Genomic DNA, 24,653 nt, shown 5'->3' with positions numbered 1-24,653 from the left:
TTATGTTCCGTAATTCTACTTTTTTCCTTTCATTTTGAGTTTATATCTCACAATTGTGAGGAAAAAAAGTCAGAATTGTGAGAGAAAAAGTCACATTACTATTTTTTTATCCTGTGGTGGAAACAAGCTTCCATACTTGAGCAAGCTGAATGTACAGTGAAACATCTGCCTGTTTGCCTGCAATACACACATTTTATGCTAATGATAAAATTTACAGTATGCACTGTATGCGTGCATAAAAAATGAGTATACTTTGGCCTTAAGTATTTATTTTGCTAAGTATTTATATGACGGCCTTAAGTGAATTTTCATTGAAAGGTCTTTCCTTAATTTGTTTTACTAGGAATCTCCAGGGCACGTTTTTCTTTTTAAAAAGAAAGGGGCTTTCATCCTAATTTTGTGGAAGATAAAAGTCTGATGTTTTTTCACTGAATAAATGGTCTTTTCTGTGACACCTGTTTGATTCCAAGAGCTGTGCTGAGGTTGCACAGGTGTGAGCGCTGGACATTTGCTTCCCTCAACAGGTCTTCACTAATGGCCTGGTTGCCTTTGATTATGGTTCATGTTGTAGTGGCTTCAGAAAAGCACAAAAAGATTTTGAATTAAAAGAAAGTGAATAAAAGCGGGAGAAAAAGAAGGAGAAAGAGACCGCCACATGCTGAGACACTGACCCAGCAGGCTGCAATGTGCGTTGCCTGAATCACGCTAGCACATTAACTCTGGGCACGTTTGTGTCTGGCATCTGGCCACAGCTGCTGCCTGTTAGAGCTCTGAATGAAAGGTGTTCCCAAAAGGAGCGGGATGCCAGACACATACACACGCAGGCATATAACGCACCCACCCACACACAAAAAAACAGAACATTTACGAAGAGACGTTATTCATGAGCTGGAGCAGCTCACCAGTCATTACTCAGACAGGAGCTGTCTCAATAAAGGCAAATAAGCTTTGCTGATTTATTTTGGACACTTACGCACATCAAACATGGAGGCGGCAGAGAAGCCAAAGATAATGGACTTTCTGCTCGTGGAACATTTGGCTATAAATCCATTTTCATTTTCATATTACTAGCGTTGCTGTTTTCCCAGTAAAGCTTTGTATGTGTCCACATGGTATTACTGAACCAATCAATAAGGAAGCATTACAAGGAAGAATACAAAATAAGATTTTTTAAAAAAAGAATTAATAGGCATAATGAACACAAACAAGATTTAAGCCTCTGCCAGAAGTTTGTGTCCTGTGAAATGAGCTAACTGTAAAATATATCAGCCGTGACTAAATAGAAAATGTAATGGTGATTAAACAAGTTCCAGATCTGGATAAGAGCAGTGACTCACGACGAACAAATAAACATTTTTGTCATGTGTAGTTGCTCATCATTTGCTCTTTTCTCCTCCTCCAAATCTGTCATTCTCCCTTTTTCTTGCTCTGGTTGACTATATTGTTGAGGTAATATAAATTTCAGTGCTGGGTTAAGCCCAAAGTATACTTTACTTTTTACACATACACGAGGTTCAGAGTGCAGTATGCGTGATGCCAATTTTGTAACCGCGTCTACTTTGTACACATAGGTCGCAAATGCGCATTAAATTTGTTTTGCAGTAATCAGTTGTTCCACAAGGTGGCAACACTGGCTTGGGCCATTGCTTCAAAGTAGATAATACAAACTTTTAGGGTGCATATAGGCATATATTTTATAGGAGATCTTGGAAAATGCTAACTTTAGCCTGATAGCACCGAAAGCGAACGTCCCACCCTCCTGGCAAATCGCCGTCCAAAGCTATGCCTCCCGAACGCATCTACACACACAGACTAGATTACCAGAGAGAGCATTATTATAACACCAAGTTGAAATGTTCAACAGCCCAGAATAGGAAAACTGTGTGGTACTAATAATGCAGGGGAGACGAGAAGTTTTCCCCAGTTTTTCCCCAGTCGTATTTTTCCCCAGAGACTCATGCGTCGACACACTCGTCCGAGTGTTTTAATTGGACGAACATTTCTTGGTCCTACACCTTCCACAGAATATATAAATACATAGAAGTACATTTTGACCACTTAACTGGATGTGAAGAGACTTTTAACCAGCATAACAAAAAAATTTTCTGAAGACAATCACCTATTGCACCTTTAAGGCTGGGACACACCAACAACATGAGCCACTTAAAATAAAGAACATAACTGATATTGACAGGAATGCCAAGTTTTCACAACAAAACTCGCTCAATTGCTACTCAAAACAAGCACAATATTAACCCAATCATGTTTTGTGTGATTCACCTGGTAAAAGTCGAATTTCAGGGAATAAATATCACATTATTGGAGTAGCTTAAACCCGCAGACATGAAAATGAACCCGCGGCAACAGTGTTAAAGTAGCTCAATTCTGCGGGAAAACCACGGATTTGGCAACACTGTTAATGTTCAAAATGGTAAGCAAGCAATGTTTTGTTTGTTTATCTGTGTATATCTCGTATATCCTTGTTTTGGTTTCTCCTTTTGAATGATGTATATTTAGAGGGTTTGCACTTACGTCATGATTTGGTCAGTTACCTGGATGCGTGGCCATATTGGCAGTACTCATTTGTACAAAATGTACTACTGAATATGTTGTTCTGCTAATTTACGCTGTGCTTAATTTTATGAATTCATTAATTTATTTATTTAATTTTTTTAAACCACGGATTAAACGTGGAAGCTGCTAAATCATATAGAGAAGGACTTGATAAGCAGGAAGGGGCACAATATTTTGACAAACTAAAGTTAATAGGTGGTAAGATACATACAAACAGTATTAATTAAGATATTAGCCTAATATTTTACCTACCTGACCAGAAATGATAAGAACAAACACAAATGTTGTCAAGATTCTTGCCCTAGAAATCCTGGTTCAGTATGGCCAACCACAAATGCCTTCAGTTCCTCAGACAGTTTTTGCACTCTTCTCCTTGTTTTGTTATAACTTTTGGCAGTCTTTAGTAGTCCAAATGTTTTTCCCGGTCCGACTGATTAGGAAAGCCCAAAACATGACAGTAACTGACCATTTTCAGCAGCAATAATCAGCAAAATATGCAAGTTTTGTTTGGTTCAGTGGCATTGTTTACGTTCAATGCCACCAATATGGCTGATTGATGACGTGTCGTGAAAACACTCTATACTATTGATAGTTGCTGATATAGACAGTTATTTCCTCTCATGCAGGAGCAGAATGCACGTTAGTTTGCAGTCAGCTGTGGTCTGTGCGGTGTGTTCAAGTGCAGCTTACGCTGCTGACGCAAGGTGACAAAACCTACGCATTTTGTCAATTCTAATTTTTTTAAGGTGGGTTGGTGTGTCAACTGTACTCATTCGCTAGTGCATGTGTACAAAAACAAAGTATACTTTGGCCTTTACTCAAAAAAAGTATTCCACTACAAGTTACTAATTACTTCTTTAAAACTGGTTTTGATTACATTACTGATTCCTGCATTTAAAAAGTAATCAGATTATTAATTACTTTACTTTCAAGTTACTTTTGGGTTTACTTTTCAAGTTGTCAAACCTAAAAAACACACTACAAAGTGAAATTTATTGTTCTTTCAGCAATTTAAGGTCTAATTGTATTTGTATATACTTGCAATATCAACAAAACATTGTGCTTCTGTAAAATAAAGAAAACAAACAAGGTGCTGGCTCAGTCTCCTTGATGTTTTTTGTTTTTTTAATGCGTCACAAAAATGAACCAAAACTCTTTGAATACTTGACACACAGACGTAATAAATATATCTAAAGAAAGCTTAAAGTGTCTACTTTTAAATGAAGTAAATTGAAAACAAATATTCTTCATATAGTAATATGTATGAAACCAATGTGAGGTCCAGTCTTTCCAACACTCACAATCAATTTGTATGTATTTTACATTGTCGCTAATTCCTATGTATTTGTATGACCTTGTATGATTTTGTACAATTTAGGGGTTAGGGGTAGGTCATCTGTATGAATTCATATAAATTGTGGAACTCGTAAAATACGTATGAACTGCCATGAGTTCGGGTTGTTCTTTCCCATCTGAGATCTGTAATGTGGTCACACCTACGTGTAGTCATAATAATCATTGTAACAATTATTTCATTTTAAGAAAACATTGTGAGGAATCAACCTTGTATTTACCTCAGAAGAAGAAAACTGCATTTGTAACTTAAGTAATTTTATTGACATTAGTAACTGTAATCAAATTACATAAATGTGAATCACGTTTCTTTTTGGTTGTTTGTGCCAACAACAACCATGAAATGTGTTACATGCTTAAGAAGTGCATACTTTTTCCTAACAATTACATAAAAACAATATACATTATTGTTCAAGAGTTTGGTGTTAGTGTTAGGATGTGCCAGCGACCAGCAATGTAAAGGAGATGACAGGGGTCAGAAATGTACCATTCAAAGTGATTTTATTCCCCAAGGTGCAAAAAATGTAGTATTCTATAAGTGTCCTTTTCCAAAAATATATTTTGGCTATGCCTAATAAACAGGCCTCAAAACGAACACAAGCCAACATCCACACTACTCACACTACTCACACTACTCACACTACTCACACTACTCACACTACTCACACTACTCACACTACTCACACTACTCACACTACTCACACTACTCACACTACTCACACTACTCACACTACTCACACTACTGCCTGGAGCTCTTTTTATTTGTTTTGGCTCCGCCCACTTTTAGAAAATACCATTTTAGGGGAAGATCTACAAGTTATAAAACGAATAAAGTACAAGCAAACACATACCTAGCATTCAACTCCACAACATATAACATTAAAAACCACTACAAATATAAAACAAGTCTAAACAAGTGAAACAAGACATATAAAGAAGCACTAACATCCTAACATCTCCTCCTCCCCTGTGCAATCAGAACCAGATGGAGTAATCCACCATGAGCAAATGCTAGGTTTAAATATGGCTTCTTTCCAAATGCACAAGTTTGGCAAGTGAGAGGTGAACCACCAGGTATGTACAGCGATTTGAAATAAATTGCAATAAAAATTTGATGTATAAAGTATTTGAGTTATTTTTTTGAGTAAAAATGTTGAAACAAACAGTATATCACTTAAACATTAAACATTCAAATGAGCCAAACACTAAGCAAACAAAACAATAAAACTAGCAACTTGGGACAATTAATGGGGTGATACAACACCAAACCCAGAGGTATAAACACAAACTATGTAAAGATGGTATATTTGCCGGCATTTAGTTTGTGTGTATGCACAATGGTGGAAATAGTTTGTGTGTGTAGAGACCCACACTCAGTCCTTTGAATATTAAAGTTAGTCTGTGACAGTTAGTAATTTTTTTTTTTTTCATCCGGGTTGCATTAAATTGATTTTCTATTTAAAATGTTACTGTTCTTAATGTTCTTAATGTTGTTCTTTTGAAATTTCTAATAATCAAAAATGAATCAAAAATTATATTAAATATTTATAGATATTTTAGACACAATATTGCCAGTTACTTTGTCTTTTTTGCTCTGCTAACAGAAATAGTTCCAAGAGAAGCCACTGTAGAATGAAATGTTGTGTCTCTGAGCAATACACAGTAGTGGTGAATGGATCTGTTTTTTTTTTTTAACAAATCGGCTAAGTGTTGATTCCAATCACTTGCACATAAAAACAGTCATTTGTCTCCATTTGCTATCTTGTAACCAAAGAAAAACAGCAGATTGTAAATATATTCATGACCAAAACAGTTGCGGTACATTTAGCTGTGACTACATTCTGCAATACAGATTTAGCTTATTTATTTTATAAAAATATTAAACACTTTTTTTTTTTGTTTAACATTCAGCAAATGCATGACTAAATTGTGATGGCATTATGGTTCTACTGAGTATGTTAGGCACATATGCCTAATATAGCTGGATTTATCTTACTGGCTCAAGGAGAAAGACTTCTAAAAGTTCTTGTTTGAGGACATTGACAATCACTTTTGTGAAGTGATCAAGTACCTTTGAAGTTTGGAAGAAATGAATAATGCAATAAAGGTATTTCAAGGCAATCATTCACAAGTAGCTGTCAGGACCTTTTGATGTGACATCTTTCTGTATTAAACTTCAGTATTCTGAGTACTAGGTCTGCTCAGTCTACACTGCTGCTTTTTTTAGAGTGTTCAAACAGCTCAAGATGATGACAGTAGTCTGGCTCAACATGCCACAGAGGGTGTTTTCTCAACAACAGCAACAACAGCTGGCTACTGATCAGTCCTTTTTAACGAGTGGTACACTTTTGTGATGGCTAAATGAAAAAATAGCTTGTTTATACTAATCACAAAAACAGAAGGTGTTAATGAAAATAATGGAAACCATGCAGAATCCCAAAACAAGCAAAGTCACGCAAGCAATGTAACTAACTTTTTTTTTGTCTGTTTTACTAAAGAATACTATTTCTGGACACCTGACTTTAGTGTTTTTGTTTTGTCCACCATGATCTAAGAAGTAATAAAAAAAAAAAAAAAGGATGTGCACCGGTTTTGCACACTAATTATTATAGTTAACATATAGTGGATCAAAAAAGTTAAAGACAAGAACAGATATTGTTTTGGTTTTAGGACAACTCTGATGAAAGGTTCAAATGTGGACTACTGTAGAAATAGTATATTAATAAATTTCTATTTTCTTCGCTATGATGTCTTCGATTAATTTGTAATGTAATTTCATACAGTTTATTAAAGCACTACGATCATTTTAAAGCCACAGTACTTTGTATGCATATATATATATATATATATATATACAAATTTATAAATACGTCTTTAAAACAATTCTGAAGTCTTAACATGGCACACACATTTACATGACAGATATATACAGAAAAACTTAATCTGATAAGTAATTTCAGTCTTAGCTCATCACCTTCGACAGCTTCTGTAATGATGCACTAATGTTCTCCTGAATGGGAAACATGCAATACTTTGTTGAAATGTTGTTGATTTTAATGTTAATTTGATTTAAAAGTCACAAGTTAAGCATCTGTTAGTCTTATCTAGAGTAACGTACTCTTTATCATTCACTTTTAGCAGACATACAATATATTTATGACTTTTCCTGCACAACACAGAATTTTGCCCAATCAGATGCTTTCTAGAATACTAATGTCCCTATTACTCTTTGCTGTTTACTTTGTCCTGTAAGTGTTTTGTTTGTAGGTCTACAAACAAAAATTTCTTTTAACTTTGGTCATTATTAATATAGTTTATTGCTCAGGTAGGTATCAAATCACTCTTTGCACTTTTTTTTTTTTTTTTTTTTTTTTTTGTTTTTTGTTTTTTTTTGACAGAAGGATGACCTCAAGCTTTTCAAATTCAATTACACCATGAAACATCCATCAAAGTGCAGAAAGGTAAATGAGAAAACTAAAAGCTGATGCAACGCCAGGTCCTTGAATGTACCTCATTATTAAATTACTGTTATTTCTACTAGAAGTACAGTTTAAATTCAGCGCAGCTGTGCACAGGCCACTGTACTCACTTCTGATTAATGAATATTACCAAGAAAGCACTGACCACTCTTCAGGAATATATGAAGTTGTAATCAAATTTTCCAGCCATCATGTTTTTCAGTCATTCATCAATTAAAATTATTTTAAAAATAATGATAAATAAATAGTGGAGATTACTGGGAAGAATCTTCATTTGTGTCTGCCAATCTGAATAAATATATTCAAATCGGGTACAGAAGTCTTGTAAAATGTGTATTTCCATGCCTGCAAACCATGATGTTTCCAGGTTTTCCACTGTCATATTCTTATTTTGCAAATATAATGCTAAAGTGTGTAATTCTGTTGACATTAATATACTTGCATATTTTGTGGGTCAATTCCCGTTACAAGTGTAGTAGTGAAGCCTTTACTCCACTGACATCCATTCAGAGAAAACAGCCTCTGGTCTCCTTTCCCAAATCGGAAACGTTAGCTTTAGCTGTTATGCTTTTTTGGCTAAAGGTTGCAGGCTTGCCTTCTATTGGCTTTGACGTGGAAGTAAGTTTATGGGCAAGACTTGCGGTTCATTAGCCGCTATAGGGAAATAACGGGAAGAGCAACAATGTGCAGTAAACTGTAAAACGGTTTGCACTACAAACCATTCTGTTCATAATCAAGATAATATATAAAAAATAATTTGCAATATCAAGCAGCAAAACAAGCTGTTTTTTAAAGCTAATAATAGCTGGATGCGAATGAGACCGGAAGCCAGAACCATACAATTTACAAATGGCCACACCCACTCTTATGGGAAAAATAAGGTGGATTTGAAAATCATTTTGCAGTTCTGTTTGGTGAAGCTAGTTGTACAGAAACTACACGGTTCACTGCAAGTTAATGTTTTTACTTTATTGTTTTAGTTGTCAATATAGACCAATTTGGTGTTTGCAAACACTGATGACGTTATTTGTGGCAGAAAATGGCAGTTTTTAGGTGGCAGTCTATGGAACGCATATATAAGAATAAAATAGATACGTTTAAATTTCAAAATTCTGACTTTATTCTTGCAATTCCGAGATTAGAACTCAAAATCAACTAGAAAAATCAACTCACCTTGAGTTTATATCCCACACTTCTGGCTTCTTTCCCTTTCAGAACGGACAAACTTGCTATTGTTGAGTTAAATTGAGTTATAAAGTCCGAAATACGACATAAAAAAGTCTGAACTGTGAGATAAAATAGGAAAACGTTATAGGTTTAAATAGTATTTCATGCTGTAACTGTAGGGTTAATATAATATGTTCCCTATGAACTGCATACAGTATGTGAATATTATGTAGACCTATTGTCTAAAACAAATTTATGCTTTAAAAGTTATCATAGCGGGTTTCATCCATTGGTCTGTCCATTTAAACATCCGCGTTTAGCTTCAAATGGCGTCTTTGACGATGGTATTCTATAAAAATGATTTGTATTCCGATTCTGACATCTAAAATGCACAGCAATACATTTAATCTCTCATTCCGTGGATTTTTCCCATTTCACTCCAGTTGTTATACAGTCCCTTTAAGGCAAGTCATTTCACTTAGTGGCCTTCATTGAAACGCCTCTCGGGCAGGCAAGTGCAGCTCTTATTTCTTTGAATGGGGAAACATCAAATTCTCCAAAACTGTTCATCAAGTTTACGACTAAATTTCATATGAAATCTGACAAGAACTGCCTCATAAATATTGTTCCTTATGCTCTAATAGCATTAAAAAATATATGTTTTTCAGGCTAGATCAGCCAGTGCGCATGCGCAGTACTGAGCACACGTCTCAGAACACTGACTGTTTTTGTAGTAACAGGGACTTCTAACGGCAGCTGCAGTGATGCGCTGAGTTTACTAATCAACGATTGGCTCTTACATTGAGAAGGCGGGGCTTCGCGGCCATAATGATTTTGCATCTTTCCCAAAGACTATAGAATAGTCTTAAAGCAGAAGTCCACTTCCAGAGCAACAATCCACAAATAATTTACTCACCTCCTTGTCATCCAAGATGTTCATGTCTTTTTGTCTTCAGTCATGAAGAAATTATTGTTTTTTAAGGAAAGCATTTCAGGATTTTTCTCTATATAATGGACTTGATTGGTGCCCCGATTTTGAACTTCCAAAATGTAGTTTAAATGCAGCTTCAAAGGGCTCTAAACGATCCCAGCCGAGTCTTACCTAGCGAAACGATTTGTCATTTTTTTCAGAAAATAAAAATGTGTATACTTTTTATGCACAAAAGCTTGTGTAGCACAGGTTCTGGGATGCCTGTTCACAACTATACGTACTATTGAATCATGTCGAAAGGTCATGCCGAACGTAGGCGGAACTACAGACGCAATGTTTACAAAGTGAACGCGCAAAGACTAAGAAAGTGCAAGTAAGTCAAACGCTGTTTACAAAGAAAAAGGTACCATGATGTTAGACGATTCTGAAGTTGTAGGAGAAAATAAGATGGAGTTTTTCACCATATACTCTACCTTTTTTAGCCGGAGTACACAGATGATGAACTTAGACGTGATTCGTAGTAGTGATGGGAAGTTCGGATCATTTTACCGACTCAGACCTTTGAGTCTCGTTCAGCAAAATGAACAAATCTTTTTTCGAGTCATTTCGTTCTATTAGCTAAATATAATTAAAACGTTATGTGTTACTTCCCTAACACATCTACTGCTTACACAAACGTTGATTACACTACAAACAAGACAAAACTATAATGCTATAAGAAACAGAAAAGATTAATTCATTGTTTACCTGGATCTTTAGTCTATGATTAGCTCACCTCACTTCTTATCTGACAAGTTTGAGTCATTTGTTCATTACGTGACAGACCCATAAGCTTAACCAATGCAGTGTGAGCCGGAAAAAGAATTGATTAGTTTATCTCTGGAGTATTCCGGTTCAAGTCGTTCGTTCATCACGTGACAGCCCCATAAAATGAACGAACGACTCTAAAAGCTTGAAGACTCGAAACAGGTGAACTAATTCCAGTACAGAACCTAATAGGATATTGCGCATGCGTGACAGAACGAATCACTCCCTGAGACGACTCGTTCTTCCTGAGTCACATTAAAGATTTGTTCAAAAAAGAATGATCCATCACTAATTCGTTGCATTGTGGACGCGCATCCCAGAGCCTGTGATACACGAGCTTTTGTGCTTAAAAAGTATACAATTTTTTATTTTTCTGAAAAAATGGCCGATCGTTTTGCTAGATAAGACCTTCTTCTTCGGCTGGGATCGTTTAGAGCCCTTTGAAGCTGCATTTAAACTACATTTTGGAAGTTCAAAATCGGGGCACCGATCAAGTCCATTATATGAAGAAAAATACCAAAATGCTTTCCTCAAAAAACAATTTCTTTACGACTGAAGACAGAAAGACATGAACATCTTGGATGACAAGGGGGTGAGTACATTATTTGTAAATTGTTGTTCTGGAAGTGGACTTCTCCTTTAAAGGGACTTTGATCTTTCCCCATTCAAAACTATAGGAGTGACAAGTCTTGGGTATTCTATAGTTTGGTTCTTTGGTTGTTACCAGTGTTTTTTCTGCCACCACAATGCATGTACAGCTGCAAGTGATGTAACTGTTACGTCAACTCCAAACTGGTCTAAGAAAAGTTGTTTTCTAATATACCTCACTTTCTGAGTGGTACACAGAGACAGACTCGCCTCTTTCTCTTCACGCACAGCACTTGAAATGTAGTTTTCATTAAAAATATGTACTACTTAAACTATCTGTATTTCAGTAGTCCTTTGTAATTGTGTCCTCTGTCTGAAAATAACAACCTCTCTTCTGAATCAAATAGTTTCCATGCCCCTTTATGAACTATATACAAAAATAGTTTATGCTTTATACTTTGTGCACTAGTATTTTTTATCCCAAAAAGCAATTTCCTACCTCAGACAAAAAACTTTGCTTCCATTAGTTCAGGGTCACTAAATGCATGGCTGTTAACATCAAAGGCGCCACACATGCAGGTGCTCATAGCCGTGTGTTGCTCATCAGGTGAATTACCACAGCGAGTTTCTGCTCCAGCGGCTGAATAATCACTTCTGCATGAGCTGTTCACCTATAGCACCATGGCAACATCAGCTATTAAAGAAACTGCAAATCTCTATTCTAGATTTCAGCATCATTCTTTGAGCTTAAAACTAGTAGAAGAAGATCAACAAGACATGCCTCAAAAATCAAACATAGTGTGACTGAGTGGTTTTGAACTGAAATGATAAATCTTTGTTGGTTTGAGCAAAACTGAAACGGAGTAGGTTATCTACTTGAAATGGAATCGATCATTTATTCCAAGTTTTACATAAATTATAAGTATGTTACACAGATGTGTAAGTTCTGAGTCTATTGTCATATATTTGAAGGGTTTTGAGGGACACAGACAGAACCGTAAAAACAATGAAGGCATAAAGCAATCAAAACAGCTTAGGCATTACAGAACCACACAACCTGAACACATTTTTACTGCAGAAACTTTAAATATGAAAAGAAATGCAAGTTTTAGCACATACAGCACAGAAAAAAAGCACGACTGAGGGAATCACACAGATGTGATTCAAACAAACAGTAAACAATTATCACTTTTAATACAATACTGTCCAGAATTCGTAATATTGATGAAAGGCACCTCAACATAGTTGTTTCTGTTTTAGATCTAAAAGGGTTAATCATAGCAATCACAAAATAACCAAACAAACGTTTAACAGTCTTTTTTATTTTAACATTCCCTGCCTCAAATATATAAACTTGATTTTCTAACCAAGGCTCTGTATGTACAGGGTTGAACATCTTTTGGGTACGCCTTTTACGAGATTGAGGTATAGTGTCAAGAAATTCAATCTGACATCAAGTTACTTTTCATCAAGCTTCTTTAGCATTGTAGACGAGTCACTGATTACCACAGCATTATTGCTACCACTTGAGAACAAAAGAAAGCTAGTGGAAGACCATTAATCCTTCACTACGTTAGACATGTCCACATATCACTGGACAAAAAGGAGACTTCAAGTGCTTAAATTGGTCAATATTTACAAAGTGGATACTTTATAATTACAAATTTGGATAGTTTGAAATGCTTGTTTTATTTTATAGTTGGCAGGGACACTTGATTGATTGACATCTTGTGAAGAAATCTGTTGCACTGTTGGTTTTCGAACATGAAAACAAAACAAAAAAAATCTAGAGAAAAGACTCTTTGATAGTTATCAATAATTCATCAAATCAATTTGATGCACATGCAATATTTAAAGGCGATTGAGAAAGAACAGTATTGTACAAAATAATAATTACAGTTTTACCAAAAAAAATCCATTTTCAATAGCACCTTGAGTGTTTGGGTGTTTACAACAAGAGCACACCACTTAGGTTGTCTTGCTCTCAGCAGCACCTGGAGGAGGATCTGTAAAGGGAAAACGGGCTGGAACGGCATTGGGAATTAATTGGATTGGGGCTTGGGGAAGAACTGGGATCGGGAGTAAATGGTGCTGGGATTAAGGATGGAATGGGAGAGGCTTAAGACTTCAAGTGGAGAAAAAAAACGAGTTTGGAAATGGGAAAAGACTCCTACAGGCTCTAGAGTGGTGAGATGGTAAAGGAATGGGTCCTCCTTCTTCTCCTGAAAGTGCGCCATTGTCCACCAGGTAGTTTGTGTCCTCTCTCTGTTTTATTCCAATTGCAGGCTTCAGTCGTGCGACTGGGATCCCACCAGGGCGATGAATATTCCATTTCCGATTACACAGTGCGGGTGCTGGTGTGTGTGTTTGTGGCGCAAGGAGGGGGCGGGTAGGGGGTCTCTTGGCTGGCCACACTCCTTGACCTCTGCCATGAAGGTAGAAGGGGTGTCCTTTAGCCGAGGAAGCAGACAGGGCCTACCTCAAAGCCAAATCTTTGACTGGATTCCCCAAAGTCATTCAACATGACATCAATGATAGGCACCTGGTCGATGCGAGGAGTATTAATTTCCATCACAGACTTTGAATATCCCTGCTTCATCTATAAGAGAAAGAAATGGACTGTGTTACAATCAGTTTAAGCAGCATTATACAACAGTTAGGTCTGATAATCTAATTTGATTGGACAAAGCGGCAAGAATCCAACAGCACTAAGGTTTCACAGTTTGTACGACTTGTTACCTTTAAAGACAATTAAATCTAAAACTATTAAAAGCCAGTTATGTTCTGGTTCTATTGAAACAATATATAAATATTAGAAGAACAACTTGGCAACATAAATCAAAATTAAAGTACTAAAATTACAAAATTATTACAATTAAAACTAAAAATATAAAAAGGTAATTCAAATTTTTAATAAATAATACAATAGTATATAAATAATACTAAAATAAGACTGGTTCCCTTGTCTGTATTTACAGTGCCGCAAACCAGAATATGAGAGTGGAGAGAAGATTAAGTATAAACATTATTCTTGCTGTGATAATGTGATATTGCTTAATTAACATATAGTAGGAATATACAATGTATCAGCACATATTGATTATTGGCTGATACTAGTTTTTTAAAATTGATTGGTATCTGACAATATTTCCACAGCTGAATACAAAATAAAGATAAATGTGACTTTTTACTCACACAATTTTGATGTTTTTTCTCAGAATTGCTTGATACAAACTGGCAATTCTGACTTTATGAGATAAACATTCACAATTGCGAGTTATAAAACTATGTAAGTCAGAGAAATTAAGTGAGAAATTTTTTCTTGCAAGTGTGCAAGAATTGTGCTTTTGTCACGCAATTCTGGAGGGGGAAAAAAAAGGCAGAATTGCAAGTTTATATCTCGCAATTCTGACTTAATTCACAATTGCAAGTTTTTATCTCACAATTCTGAGGAAAAAGTCAGAATTGGGGAAAAAAAAAAATCACAATTTAAATTTTTTTTATTCAGTGGCTGAAACAGGCTTTCATAAATATTAGATGTTTAATTGTCCAGCTCATTTTCTCCCTTTTTTTTAAACATTTAAATCACTTTTGCTCTCATCTAATGTTCACTATTTTTTTCAAGTTAATCTTTAAAAACACTTTAAAAATCTTTGATGTAATAATAAAAAAAAATCTCAAAATGAATATCCACTTTTTCTGACTTTACATAAAAATGTTGTGACACCAAAATTGTGACCCTGGACCACAAAACCAGCCATAAGGGTCAATTTTTTTTCAATTGAGATTTATATTTATTTTCTGAAAGCTGAATAAATAAGCTTTCAATTGATGTATGGTTTGTTAGGACAATATTTGGTCGAGATACAATTATTTGAAAATCTTGAAAAATTTGAGTATTGAAAAAAACGGCTTTCAAGTTGTCCAAATGAAGTTCTTAGCAATGAATGTTACTAAGTTTTGCTATATTTACGGTAGGAAATTTACAAAATATCTTAACGGAACATGATCTTTACCTAATATCTTATAAAGAAAAAATTGTGCATTTTGACCCATACAACGTATTATGGCTATTGCTACAAATAAACCTGTGCTACTTAAGACTGGTTTTGTTGTCCAAGGTCACAATTTATTTACAGCATTCAAGGTGACTTATTTTTATTCATTTTTTGGTACATTTACTTTAATTTATTTACAAAATAGTATAGCATTTTAATTAGCTGCCAATATCGGAGCATTTCTAATATGCCGTATGTAGTAACACTTTATCATAGGGAACAATTCTCACTATTAACTAGTGGCTGTTTAGCTAGTTACATATTGGCTGTTTATTAGTACTCATAAAGCACCTATTCTGCATGACCATATTCTACATCCCTAATACTACCCAATACCTGAATTTAACAACTACCTTACTAACTATTAATAAGCAGCAAATTAGGAGTTTACTGAGGCAAAAGCCATAGTTAATGGTTTGTTAATAGCGAGAATTGAACCTTAAAATAAAGAGACCAAGTATAATTGTCACATTTGCAGTTTGTTTAGAGTTTGTTTTTTATCTGTTTTCCTGTTCTGTTCATGTCAGTGTTTCTAAGTTAGCTTTCTAGTTTGTTAATTAGTTCAGCCATTCTCATTTCTGCCTGTTTGTTTCCTTGGTTTCCTCACATTCCAGTATTCTGTTCTGGGGTGTCTTGTTAATTAGCTTCCTTGTCTTCGGCATATATACACCGTCAGTTTCAGTTGTCCGGTATTAGTCTTGCGTTAAGCTGTATAGTCTTGAGTAAGCGGTTTAGTGTCCCTAGTCTTCAGCGTGTGAACTGATATAAAACTTTAGTAAATTTCAAGTCCTGCTTTCAGTGAGTGTTTCTACTATACAGCCTGACAAATAACCAGCAAACTGATCAACAGCAGTCTTACCGAGCAGCCATCTGAAAGAGCCTTGATGAAGGGGTTGTTGTCATAGGACATTTCCTCATCATTAGAGCCCAGGAAGCGCAGCGCCTTGTCGTAGTTGTCAGCCTTGGCGTCATACCAGGCCACAGACTGATGGCATATGTATGTAAAGTTCTGCCGGGCAGAAGAGCTGAGCAACTTGAGGAACGTCATCTGGACTGAGTTTATCGAGCTCTCCTCAGTATCCACATAAGACAACTGAGACACAGGGAATAGACGGGTCAAACATCTGGCTGAAAGAAGAACTTTTAAGAGCTTTTCAAAGTGTTGCAGGGATGGGAATCATTAGGAATTGAATGGTTCTTATTCCTTGATCCAATTACATTTTTTAGTACTTTAGAGAAAGGACCTTTTGATAATTAGTCCTAATATAAAACGTAGCAAATTTTGATTTACGTAAATTTTTTTTTTTTTTTTATTCTACAATAAAAATGTGAAAAACCAAAGACTTGTACACAGTAACTCAGTTAAGAATCATTTAAGGGTGCGTTTCCCAAAAGCATCCTTAGCTAACTATGGTAGTTAGTTCCACTGAAATCTATTGGTACCAACAGAACTTGCGACCATAGTTGCTTTTGGGAAACACAACCCAGACTGCTTTAGTAAGTGTCAAACTGACAGGATGAATTAAAAGCTGATTTTAGTTTACCTTAAAAAGAACAGACATTCATTTGCTAACTGAATCACTGTGAAATTACCATTCGGTTTGCATTGGCAGAAGAATGCTGTCATTTAAGGACAGTTAACAGAACCCAATTCTATGAAAATAATCCATTTCCAGTATTTTTTTTTAAACTTTTCTGAATAAGAACCATTTTTCCCCAGCCCTAAACTACTGGCACCCTTCAAACAATAGAAACATTCATGACCAAACTGCTAAGCTATGATTCAAAGTTTATGAAATTTAGAATGCAAGAGAAAATGGCCACTTACAATTTTTCCACGCTTAAATTCACTGAACCAAGATCCTGGGGACTCCTTTGGCCAGTTTGATATTCTAACCTGGAACAAATGGAAACTGTGATCAAATAATTCAAGATAATACAGTTCTTTATTTTTGATTTATATAACTATCAATCATGTGATTTAACAGAGATGAGTTCCTCTCACCCCTGAAGATTTCTTATCGGGGTAAATGCAAGTTTCTCCTCCTGCAGTGAAGTTACAGTACACTTTGAAGGCGTCTGACATGCATCCCATATTTGGATCGATCCAGTAATGTCCTACAGTCAAAAACATGCAAGTTAAAATACTCTTTTTTTGCCCCAGATAAACAGCTCAATATCTCTCTTCATCATTATCTGTTTTATCTTTGATTATCCTTGCTTACTTCAGACAGACTTAAAGGAGCAGTTTACTTCCAGAACAAAAATGTACAGATAATGTACTCACCCCATTGTCATCCAAGATGTCTTTCTTCAGTCATAAAGAAATTGTTTTTTGAGGAAAACATTTTAGGAATGATCTCCATATAGCAGACTTCAATGGTGCCCATGAGTTTAAATGTCCAAAATGCAGTTTAAATACCATTTCAAAAGGCTCTAAATGATCCCAGCCAAGTAATAAGGGTCTTATTTAGCGAAACGATCTGTCATTTTCTATTAAAAAAAAAAAAAAAAAGTTATATACTTTTTAACCTCAAATGCTCATCTTGTCTAGCTCTGTCATGCGCATGCGTACTCTTTATAATCCGGGTCAGTACAGTTAGGGTATGTCAAAAATCTCATTTTCTCCTCCAACATTAAAAGCATCCTACATAGCTGCAGAAATACCGACCCAGTGTTTACAAAGTAAACATGCAAAGAAGGTCAAACGCCTTTTACAAAAAAGGCAAAATAGCGATTCTGAAGTTGGAGAAGAAAATGAGATGGGAGTTTTCCGATCACCCTAACTGTATTGACCCGGATTACACAGAGTACGCATGCGCATCACAGAGCTAGACAAGATGAGCATTTGAGGGTTTTTTTTTTTAGAAAATGACAATTGTTTAGCTAGACAAGTCCCTTATTCCTTGGCTGGGATTGTTTAGAGCCTTTTGAAGCTGCACTGAAATTCTGGACGTTCAGACTCGCGGGCACCATTGAAGTCCAGTATATAGAGTTAATTCCTAAAATGTTTTCCTCAAAAAACATCATTTCTTTACGACTGAAGAAAGAAAGGCATGAATAACAACAGAGTACATTATCTGTACATTTTTGTTCTTGAAGTAAACCACTCTTAATCCTGACTATGTAAAAAATCTGCCTTATCTATGCTTTCTCTCACCATCAGGGAAGTCTGGTTGGCTGAGCTGCAGGTCTTTGCAGGTTCTGGCTGGGTTATCCTGGGTTCCCAGAGGGAACTTCATGCGTTCAATGTCCTGCTTGAGGTTGTTGAGAGATCCAAACACATCCTCCATTCCCTCCATTCCCTCCATAGCGTAATCCGTCATTCCCGCTGCTTCGTCATCCTGCATGTCAGGTGACCTTCTTGATTTTTTACTTGTCAAGATGGGAAGGGGCTGAATGATGTCACCAGCTGGGCCCTAGTGATAGACAATCAAAAATAAATCACTGACAATTTTTTTGGGTCGGCTTCAATCCCATTGGAGACATAAGCATGTCAATTTGATTTTCAGCACAGTTCTCAATGCAACCTCATTTATTTTCATGCAATATAAATTTTTTCTTACAGGAGGACCAGGTGGTCCAATCAGGCCAGGCTCTCCTTTCTGGCCAGCTGGACCCTGGGGAAACAGAAAACTTGCTTAGTTTATATCGAAAACAACATATGAACCACCTCAATGACCACGTGTAATGGAGAGGTTCAGCACTCACAGATGATCCTTTGGATCCCTTCTGTCCTTGTGTTCCCTGAAGACAGAGACAACAAGGAAATCAATTAAACAAATGCAAAAATGCATTAACCCCACTGTCACGACAGAATAAGATTCCTGAAATCTGTGCTAATCAGAATTTTGGGTCATGCACAGCATTTTTCTTTTGTAAAATCATTCATAGACATGTATTGAGGAATACTCCTCTGAAGGAATATATGCTCTGAAGCATATAAATGTCTTCAGAAAGAGAGTTTTGACCAGAAAATAGAGTTAAAAAAACAACTCACAGGAATACCAGGAGGACCTGGGGGACCGACGGGACCAGCGGGACCAACAGCACCCTGCAGTCAATAAAACATTTCATATTTTTCAAGGTAAAATCAAAACATATTCTTAAAAAACACAACCTATGATTAACAGACAAAAACACACCCAGATCCTGAACTAAATCGGATGCATGAAAAGAGCACGTTACTTACTGCATCACCCTTGCCTCCACCAACTCCCTGAGGTCCTTGCAGTCCTCGGTCACCCTTCTCTCCTGGCTCACCGGGAGGACCGATCAGACCAATCAGACCTGGATGACCCTGAATGAGCAAAGAGAAACCTTAATTCTAACTACTAACTCAAAGGTTTTAAAATCAGTATACTTGAGTAAAACATATATATATATATATATATATATATATATATATATATATAAAATGTGTTGCCAATGTGTTCAGTAGAGCAACAGCATGCATTATTCAGTAAAAAAAGAAAAAAAAAATGCTCAAATGGCAAACAATGTCTTTTATCAAGTACAACATACAACACATTGATCTAGATCTTTTGCTTCCGCAGTATACAGCGTGTACAATATAAATCTTATTTAAGACACAGAAACTGAGAGGTGCTCAAGTGCTTTAGTTTCTATTCAACACTGGATATTTACAGCCACTGCTACTGTACTTGCCTCTCCTGAATATTAATACTTCACATCTCAGCAGGTCTCCTCTCATAAAACAGATTTACAGATGTATAGTGCATTGATTATGTATTGCAGGCAGAGTAACCGTTTAATCATTGTCTGACACTATATTTAATCTGCAGCACTATGAGCTTGTTTATACCTTGTCATTATGTGAAATAGAGATGCCAGTAAAGGCCGGTGCTCTCACATCTTAAACTTTCAACTGAGCTCAGCATAATTGTAAATATACATAGGCAGGTTTTGGAAAGGAAACATTTTGAAAGTGCAGAACCTCCTTGGGGACCTTTATGGCATATACATGCATATATTTATGCAATTTAGATTTAAGAACTTTTTTTTTTTTTTAAATATATATTTAAACAGCATATGTACCCTGCCGTTCAAAAATTTGGGATCAGTAAAATATTTAATGTTTTTTAAAGAAGTGCCTTCATCAAGGCTGCATTTATTTGATCAGAAATACAGAATACAACTGCAATATTGTGAAATATTGTTGCAATTTAAAATACTGGTTTTCTATTTTAATGTAATTTGAAATATGATATATTTCTGTGATGCAAAGCTGAATTTTCAGCATCATTACGCCAGTCTTCAGTATCACATGATCCTTCAGAAATCATTCTAATATGCTGATGTTGGAAAGGGTTGTGATGCTTCATACTTTTTTTGGAACCTGTGATACTTTTTTCAGGTTTTGACTGATGAATAAAAAAGTTAAAAGCACAGCATTTCTTGAAAGTCTTTACTATCACTTTATATAATTTACCACATCCTTGGTTAATAAAAGTATCAATTTGTTTAAAAACAAAAGAAAGAAAATAAATTACTGACCCTAAAGTTTCAAACAATAATTGTAATAATATATTGGTACAAAAGATTCCAATTTTAAATGAATGCTTTTCTTTTTAAATTTTTATTAATCAAAGAATCCTACAAAAAATATCACAGGTTCCAAAAAAATAAAAGGCATCACAACTGTTTTCATCATTGATAATAAATCAGCATAATATAATAATTTCTGAAGGATCATGTGACAATGAAGACTGGAGTAATGATGCTGAAAATTCAGCTTTGCATCACAGAAATAAATTATATTTTAAAGTATATTAAAATAGAAAACCATTACTGTAAATTGCAATAATAATTCACAATATTACAGTTTTTTCTGTATTTTTGATCAAATAAATGCAGCCTTGATGTGCAGAAGAAACTCTTTAAAAACTTTAAAAAACATTACAAATTGTACTGATCTCAAACTTTTGAACGGGAGTGGATATATGAGGCAAATAAAAAATAATAAAAATAAATAAATAAATTATATATAGTGTACAGCCCTAAATTCTGAACATTTGAAAATATTTAAATATAAAATATATAAAAGTACAAAATTAACGTTGATATTACAGGACATTTTCGTATTAAAATGATCTATTCACATGTTCCATTTACAGTAATCTTATTTTTATGTTTTAGAAAAGTACTAGTTGAACACTAGTTAAAACATACCTTCTCGCCCTTAGTACCAGGGTCACCTTTCAAGCCAGGAAGACCAGGAGGACCCTAGAATTTGTCAAAACATAAATGTCATAGTTAAATTTTAGGCAAAAATAAATAAATACATAAATAAAAAAAACACATAATGGTGCCTGATTGTATCTTCTTACCAATGGTCCAGGAGGACCGTCTTGGCCAGCAGCTCCAGGAAGTCCCTGCTCACCCTGAGAGAGCAAACAGAAACCAGCAAGCCATTAAAACATACTATAATATGCCAAAATTAATGCACGGCACATATACCCAAATCTACCGACTAGACAAGCAGAGTGATTCAACTTGAAAAGCTTAATTATTCAAATTAAGAGATTCTTGTGTACCATTCTGCTTACTTAATATAATTACACAGCAATTTGAACTATATCAGAGTTTCCAAATGCATACCACAGGCCCAGGGATGCCACGTAACCCCTCAGCTCCAGACTTTCCAGGGGGCCCCTGAGGGCCAACTGGCCCAGTTTTGCCTGCTGGTCCTTCAGCGCCGGCCTCACCCTGTGTGACAAAAATACAATTAACAGAGAATATTAACCTATATTCTATACATCTAATGCTATTGGTCATTTAAAACTGACCTTTTCAATGCAAGTGTTCTGAAAAAAACTACTATGATATCCATGTGAACATGGCTAATGTGATAAGATGAATAATAACATTGGATCAACAAATCATTTTGAAGAACAAAAGCTTTTAGAAGGAAAATATAGATTTCCTGTCACTTCCTGTGATTGAACCTGTACTATAAGCTTAACTTCTTGTGGCATCCAATTAAGCTTTCTCGTGCTCAGATCTTTCAATAAGGATTTTAAAAGTCAGGACCACTAAGTGTCGTGAGAGATTGGATTCAACAGACAAAAGCATGGACAGATAACAAATCAAGCTTCGAGGAGGACAAATGATTTACGCTGCAATACAAATGACAGTCATGTTGTTTGGTTGTTCATGTGCTTGTTTAATGGAAACCATCTTACCTTTGCGCCCTTCTCTCCTTGTCTGCCTTCTGTACCAGCTGGGCCAGCAGGACCCTTGAAGAGAGAAAAACAAAACTCAAAACCTTCTACAGCAGATATCTATTAAGAGCTATCAACAAATGGTACTGCATCCAAATGTACCATGGCAACAAGGTACGTACTTTTTTTTTTTTTTTATTAGCACAACATTTTTAGACACGCTTGTTCACCAGTATCTCACAGAAACCAAAACATGCACATGTAAACACTTTTATACCTCTTAAGTCTGTTATGACGTATATGACTCAGAGGTTTTGCTATTGCTAATGCACTAACATTTGCTAATGGAGTAAATTCGAGATACTCAAAAACAAGTCCCATTTTCATACACAATACTGATTCTGAAGTTAATATATTATGTTTTAAGGATGTTTGGATATTTTTCATGTAAAAGACCAAAACACAGATTAATACAGTTGTTTTTGGAGGGAAGGTATTAGCTAAAGCAATGGCTAATGGCTTGGGCATACATCCAGATATTTAGCATTACCGTCTACATGTGATTATGCAGAGAAATAGTAAGTCGTGAAAGACTTAATGATGGTATTGTTTTCTCAGCGTGGGAATGAACACAGCACAGGTTGAAATATGTTTCCCAGAAGTCCATAATCAATATGGGTGTGCGCATTTAGATTCAAGACACAGCGAAGGCCGAGGTCTGCCGAATGAATCAGCTTCTTGCACAGACCCACTTAGTTTTAAGCAAGGCGAGCTAAAATGGAAAGCTCTGAAATGCATTTTTATTGCTACTAACGGCTCTGCTGATTTGAGAAAATTCAATTTTTCTGACTAAAAGCCTGACTTGTTCATAGTTTTAATTTCTTTCCTGACATATATTTGGCAATAAAACTCACTGAGAACAACTGAAATTCTCTCTTAAGGTATGAGTCAGCTACTGAAAATGAAAAGTTTACTGTGGTAAATACATCAGATCATAGACATGTTAGAGTTAAAAGTGCAATCAATTCTAAGCCAAGTCTTGAGGATGGCACCGGAGCTGACAATGACAACTTCATTTCCTTTCGGCTATCACATTCCTGTCACAGTGCTGTCATTCAACCCACTTTGGTCAATATTCTATAATAGAACTGTCTAAATGTCAGCCTCACCTCAACTGCTCTTAAGCAATGCAAATTGATGTGAGAAGCCCATTTTATTTCTCCCACACAGGAATGCCTTTTCCCAAGCAAAGCCTGCAGTCTTTGCTCACTTGGGAACAATTTACTGAGGGAAGACCCAGTAAAATCCTGACTGTGCTCTTATTTTAAAGATTTATTGTTTGTGGAGCTCAGACCTGTTAAAAATACACATGCCCCATAAAATATGAGCTACTTTTAGCATGAATTTACAGGGGAAGCTCATAAACCTATCTGAAAATGCGTGTCTCAGCAGATTATTAGAAGGAACAACAAAGGGGACATTCAAACAAGTACATTCCTACACGTTTTTTAAAGAACAAAAAGTGTTATATATCAAAGATTTGATACTTACAGTGGGTCCGTTCAAAACTCTAACATTAAAGGTGATACATGGGACAACTTTTGAGTTGCTTTTAAGTTGCTGTTTCCTAATAATGGGCAACAAATTAGATTGGTTGTAGGCCCTGAGTCTCACCTTGCCACAAAATGGCAATATTGCTCAAACTTTAGCAAAGTTTGTAGTATTTTCTACTTATTTTAATAAATAAAAGATTTTTTATGTTCAGTAAGTATACTGTCATTAAAATATGTTAATATAAAACATACATTTTAAAACTCACAAACAAAAATATTTTCAAATGTAACAATTCTGAAAGCACTGAAGGAGATCCCATAGTAATTGAAAATAGTAGTATAGTAGTAATAACAAATTATAATAATATAATGTTTTTAAATATGATGGTTTCATTCTAAACATGGTGATTATCTATGGACAGATGGACACCCAACATAATATATAACATTTACCATCTGAATCTAACAATGTCATGTCAACAAATGGAAAAGTCAGCCTTCAATCATTAGGTTAATTAGTGTGCCTTTTAGCCCTAGCAGCAGGGGCACTTTTTAATACTTTCTGAGTATGAATTATTACATGCAGTAAAAGACAACACTCAAGCACCATAAAAGGTTTTGCTACCATCTCAACTGATTGGCTTCTCTTCTGTATGATTTCATAAGTTTCTTCAGACCTTAGAACTGTACATGAATTATGAGCTTCTAGAATGTTTGACCTCCTAACTAAAGTTCTTTTTCCAAATTAATATAAATAAAATAATATAAATATAAACAGTATATAGTCATATTAAGTGCGAACAATAGGTGCAGCCATAATCAAAGTAGGCTACTCTCTTATATTCAAAGTGCAAATAAAGACCAACAAGCATGATACAGAGCTACAGACAACTACACAACCTATTATAGCCTACATACTAATAACATCCTAAATATGTTATGTAGCCTAATTTGCATGT

At 35.5% G+C, this 24,653-nt stretch overlaps 1 protein-coding gene across 1 annotated transcript in view; it reads right to left on the bottom strand.

Moving 5' to 3' along the window:
* Positions 1–11,843: 11,843 nt before the first annotated feature.
* Positions 11,844–24,653, bottom strand: part of col11a1b (collagen, type XI, alpha 1b) — a 91,474-nt gene continuing 78,664 nt past the window's right edge. The window contains 13 exon segments of the mRNA XM_051133839.1: positions 11,844–13,498; positions 15,817–16,050; positions 16,786–16,854; positions 16,963–17,075; positions 18,118–18,376; positions 18,524–18,577; positions 18,669–18,704; positions 18,958–19,011; positions 19,150–19,257; positions 21,150–21,203; positions 21,308–21,361; positions 21,579–21,686; positions 22,163–22,216. Coding sequence (XP_050989796.1) covers positions 13,352–13,498; positions 15,817–16,050; positions 16,786–16,854; positions 16,963–17,075; positions 18,118–18,376; positions 18,524–18,577; positions 18,669–18,704; positions 18,958–19,011; positions 19,150–19,257; positions 21,150–21,203; positions 21,308–21,361; positions 21,579–21,686; positions 22,163–22,216 — 1,344 coding nt within the window. The 3' untranslated portion in view covers positions 11,844–13,351.

Source organism: Labeo rohita, chromosome 2 (genome assembly GCF_022985175.1).
Source record: "Labeo rohita strain BAU-BD-2019 chromosome 2, IGBB_LRoh.1.0, whole genome shotgun sequence".
Taxonomy (NCBI): Eukaryota; Metazoa; Chordata; class Actinopteri; order Cypriniformes; family Cyprinidae; genus Labeo; species Labeo rohita.
This window is presented reverse-complemented; position numbering and strand designations above follow the sequence as displayed.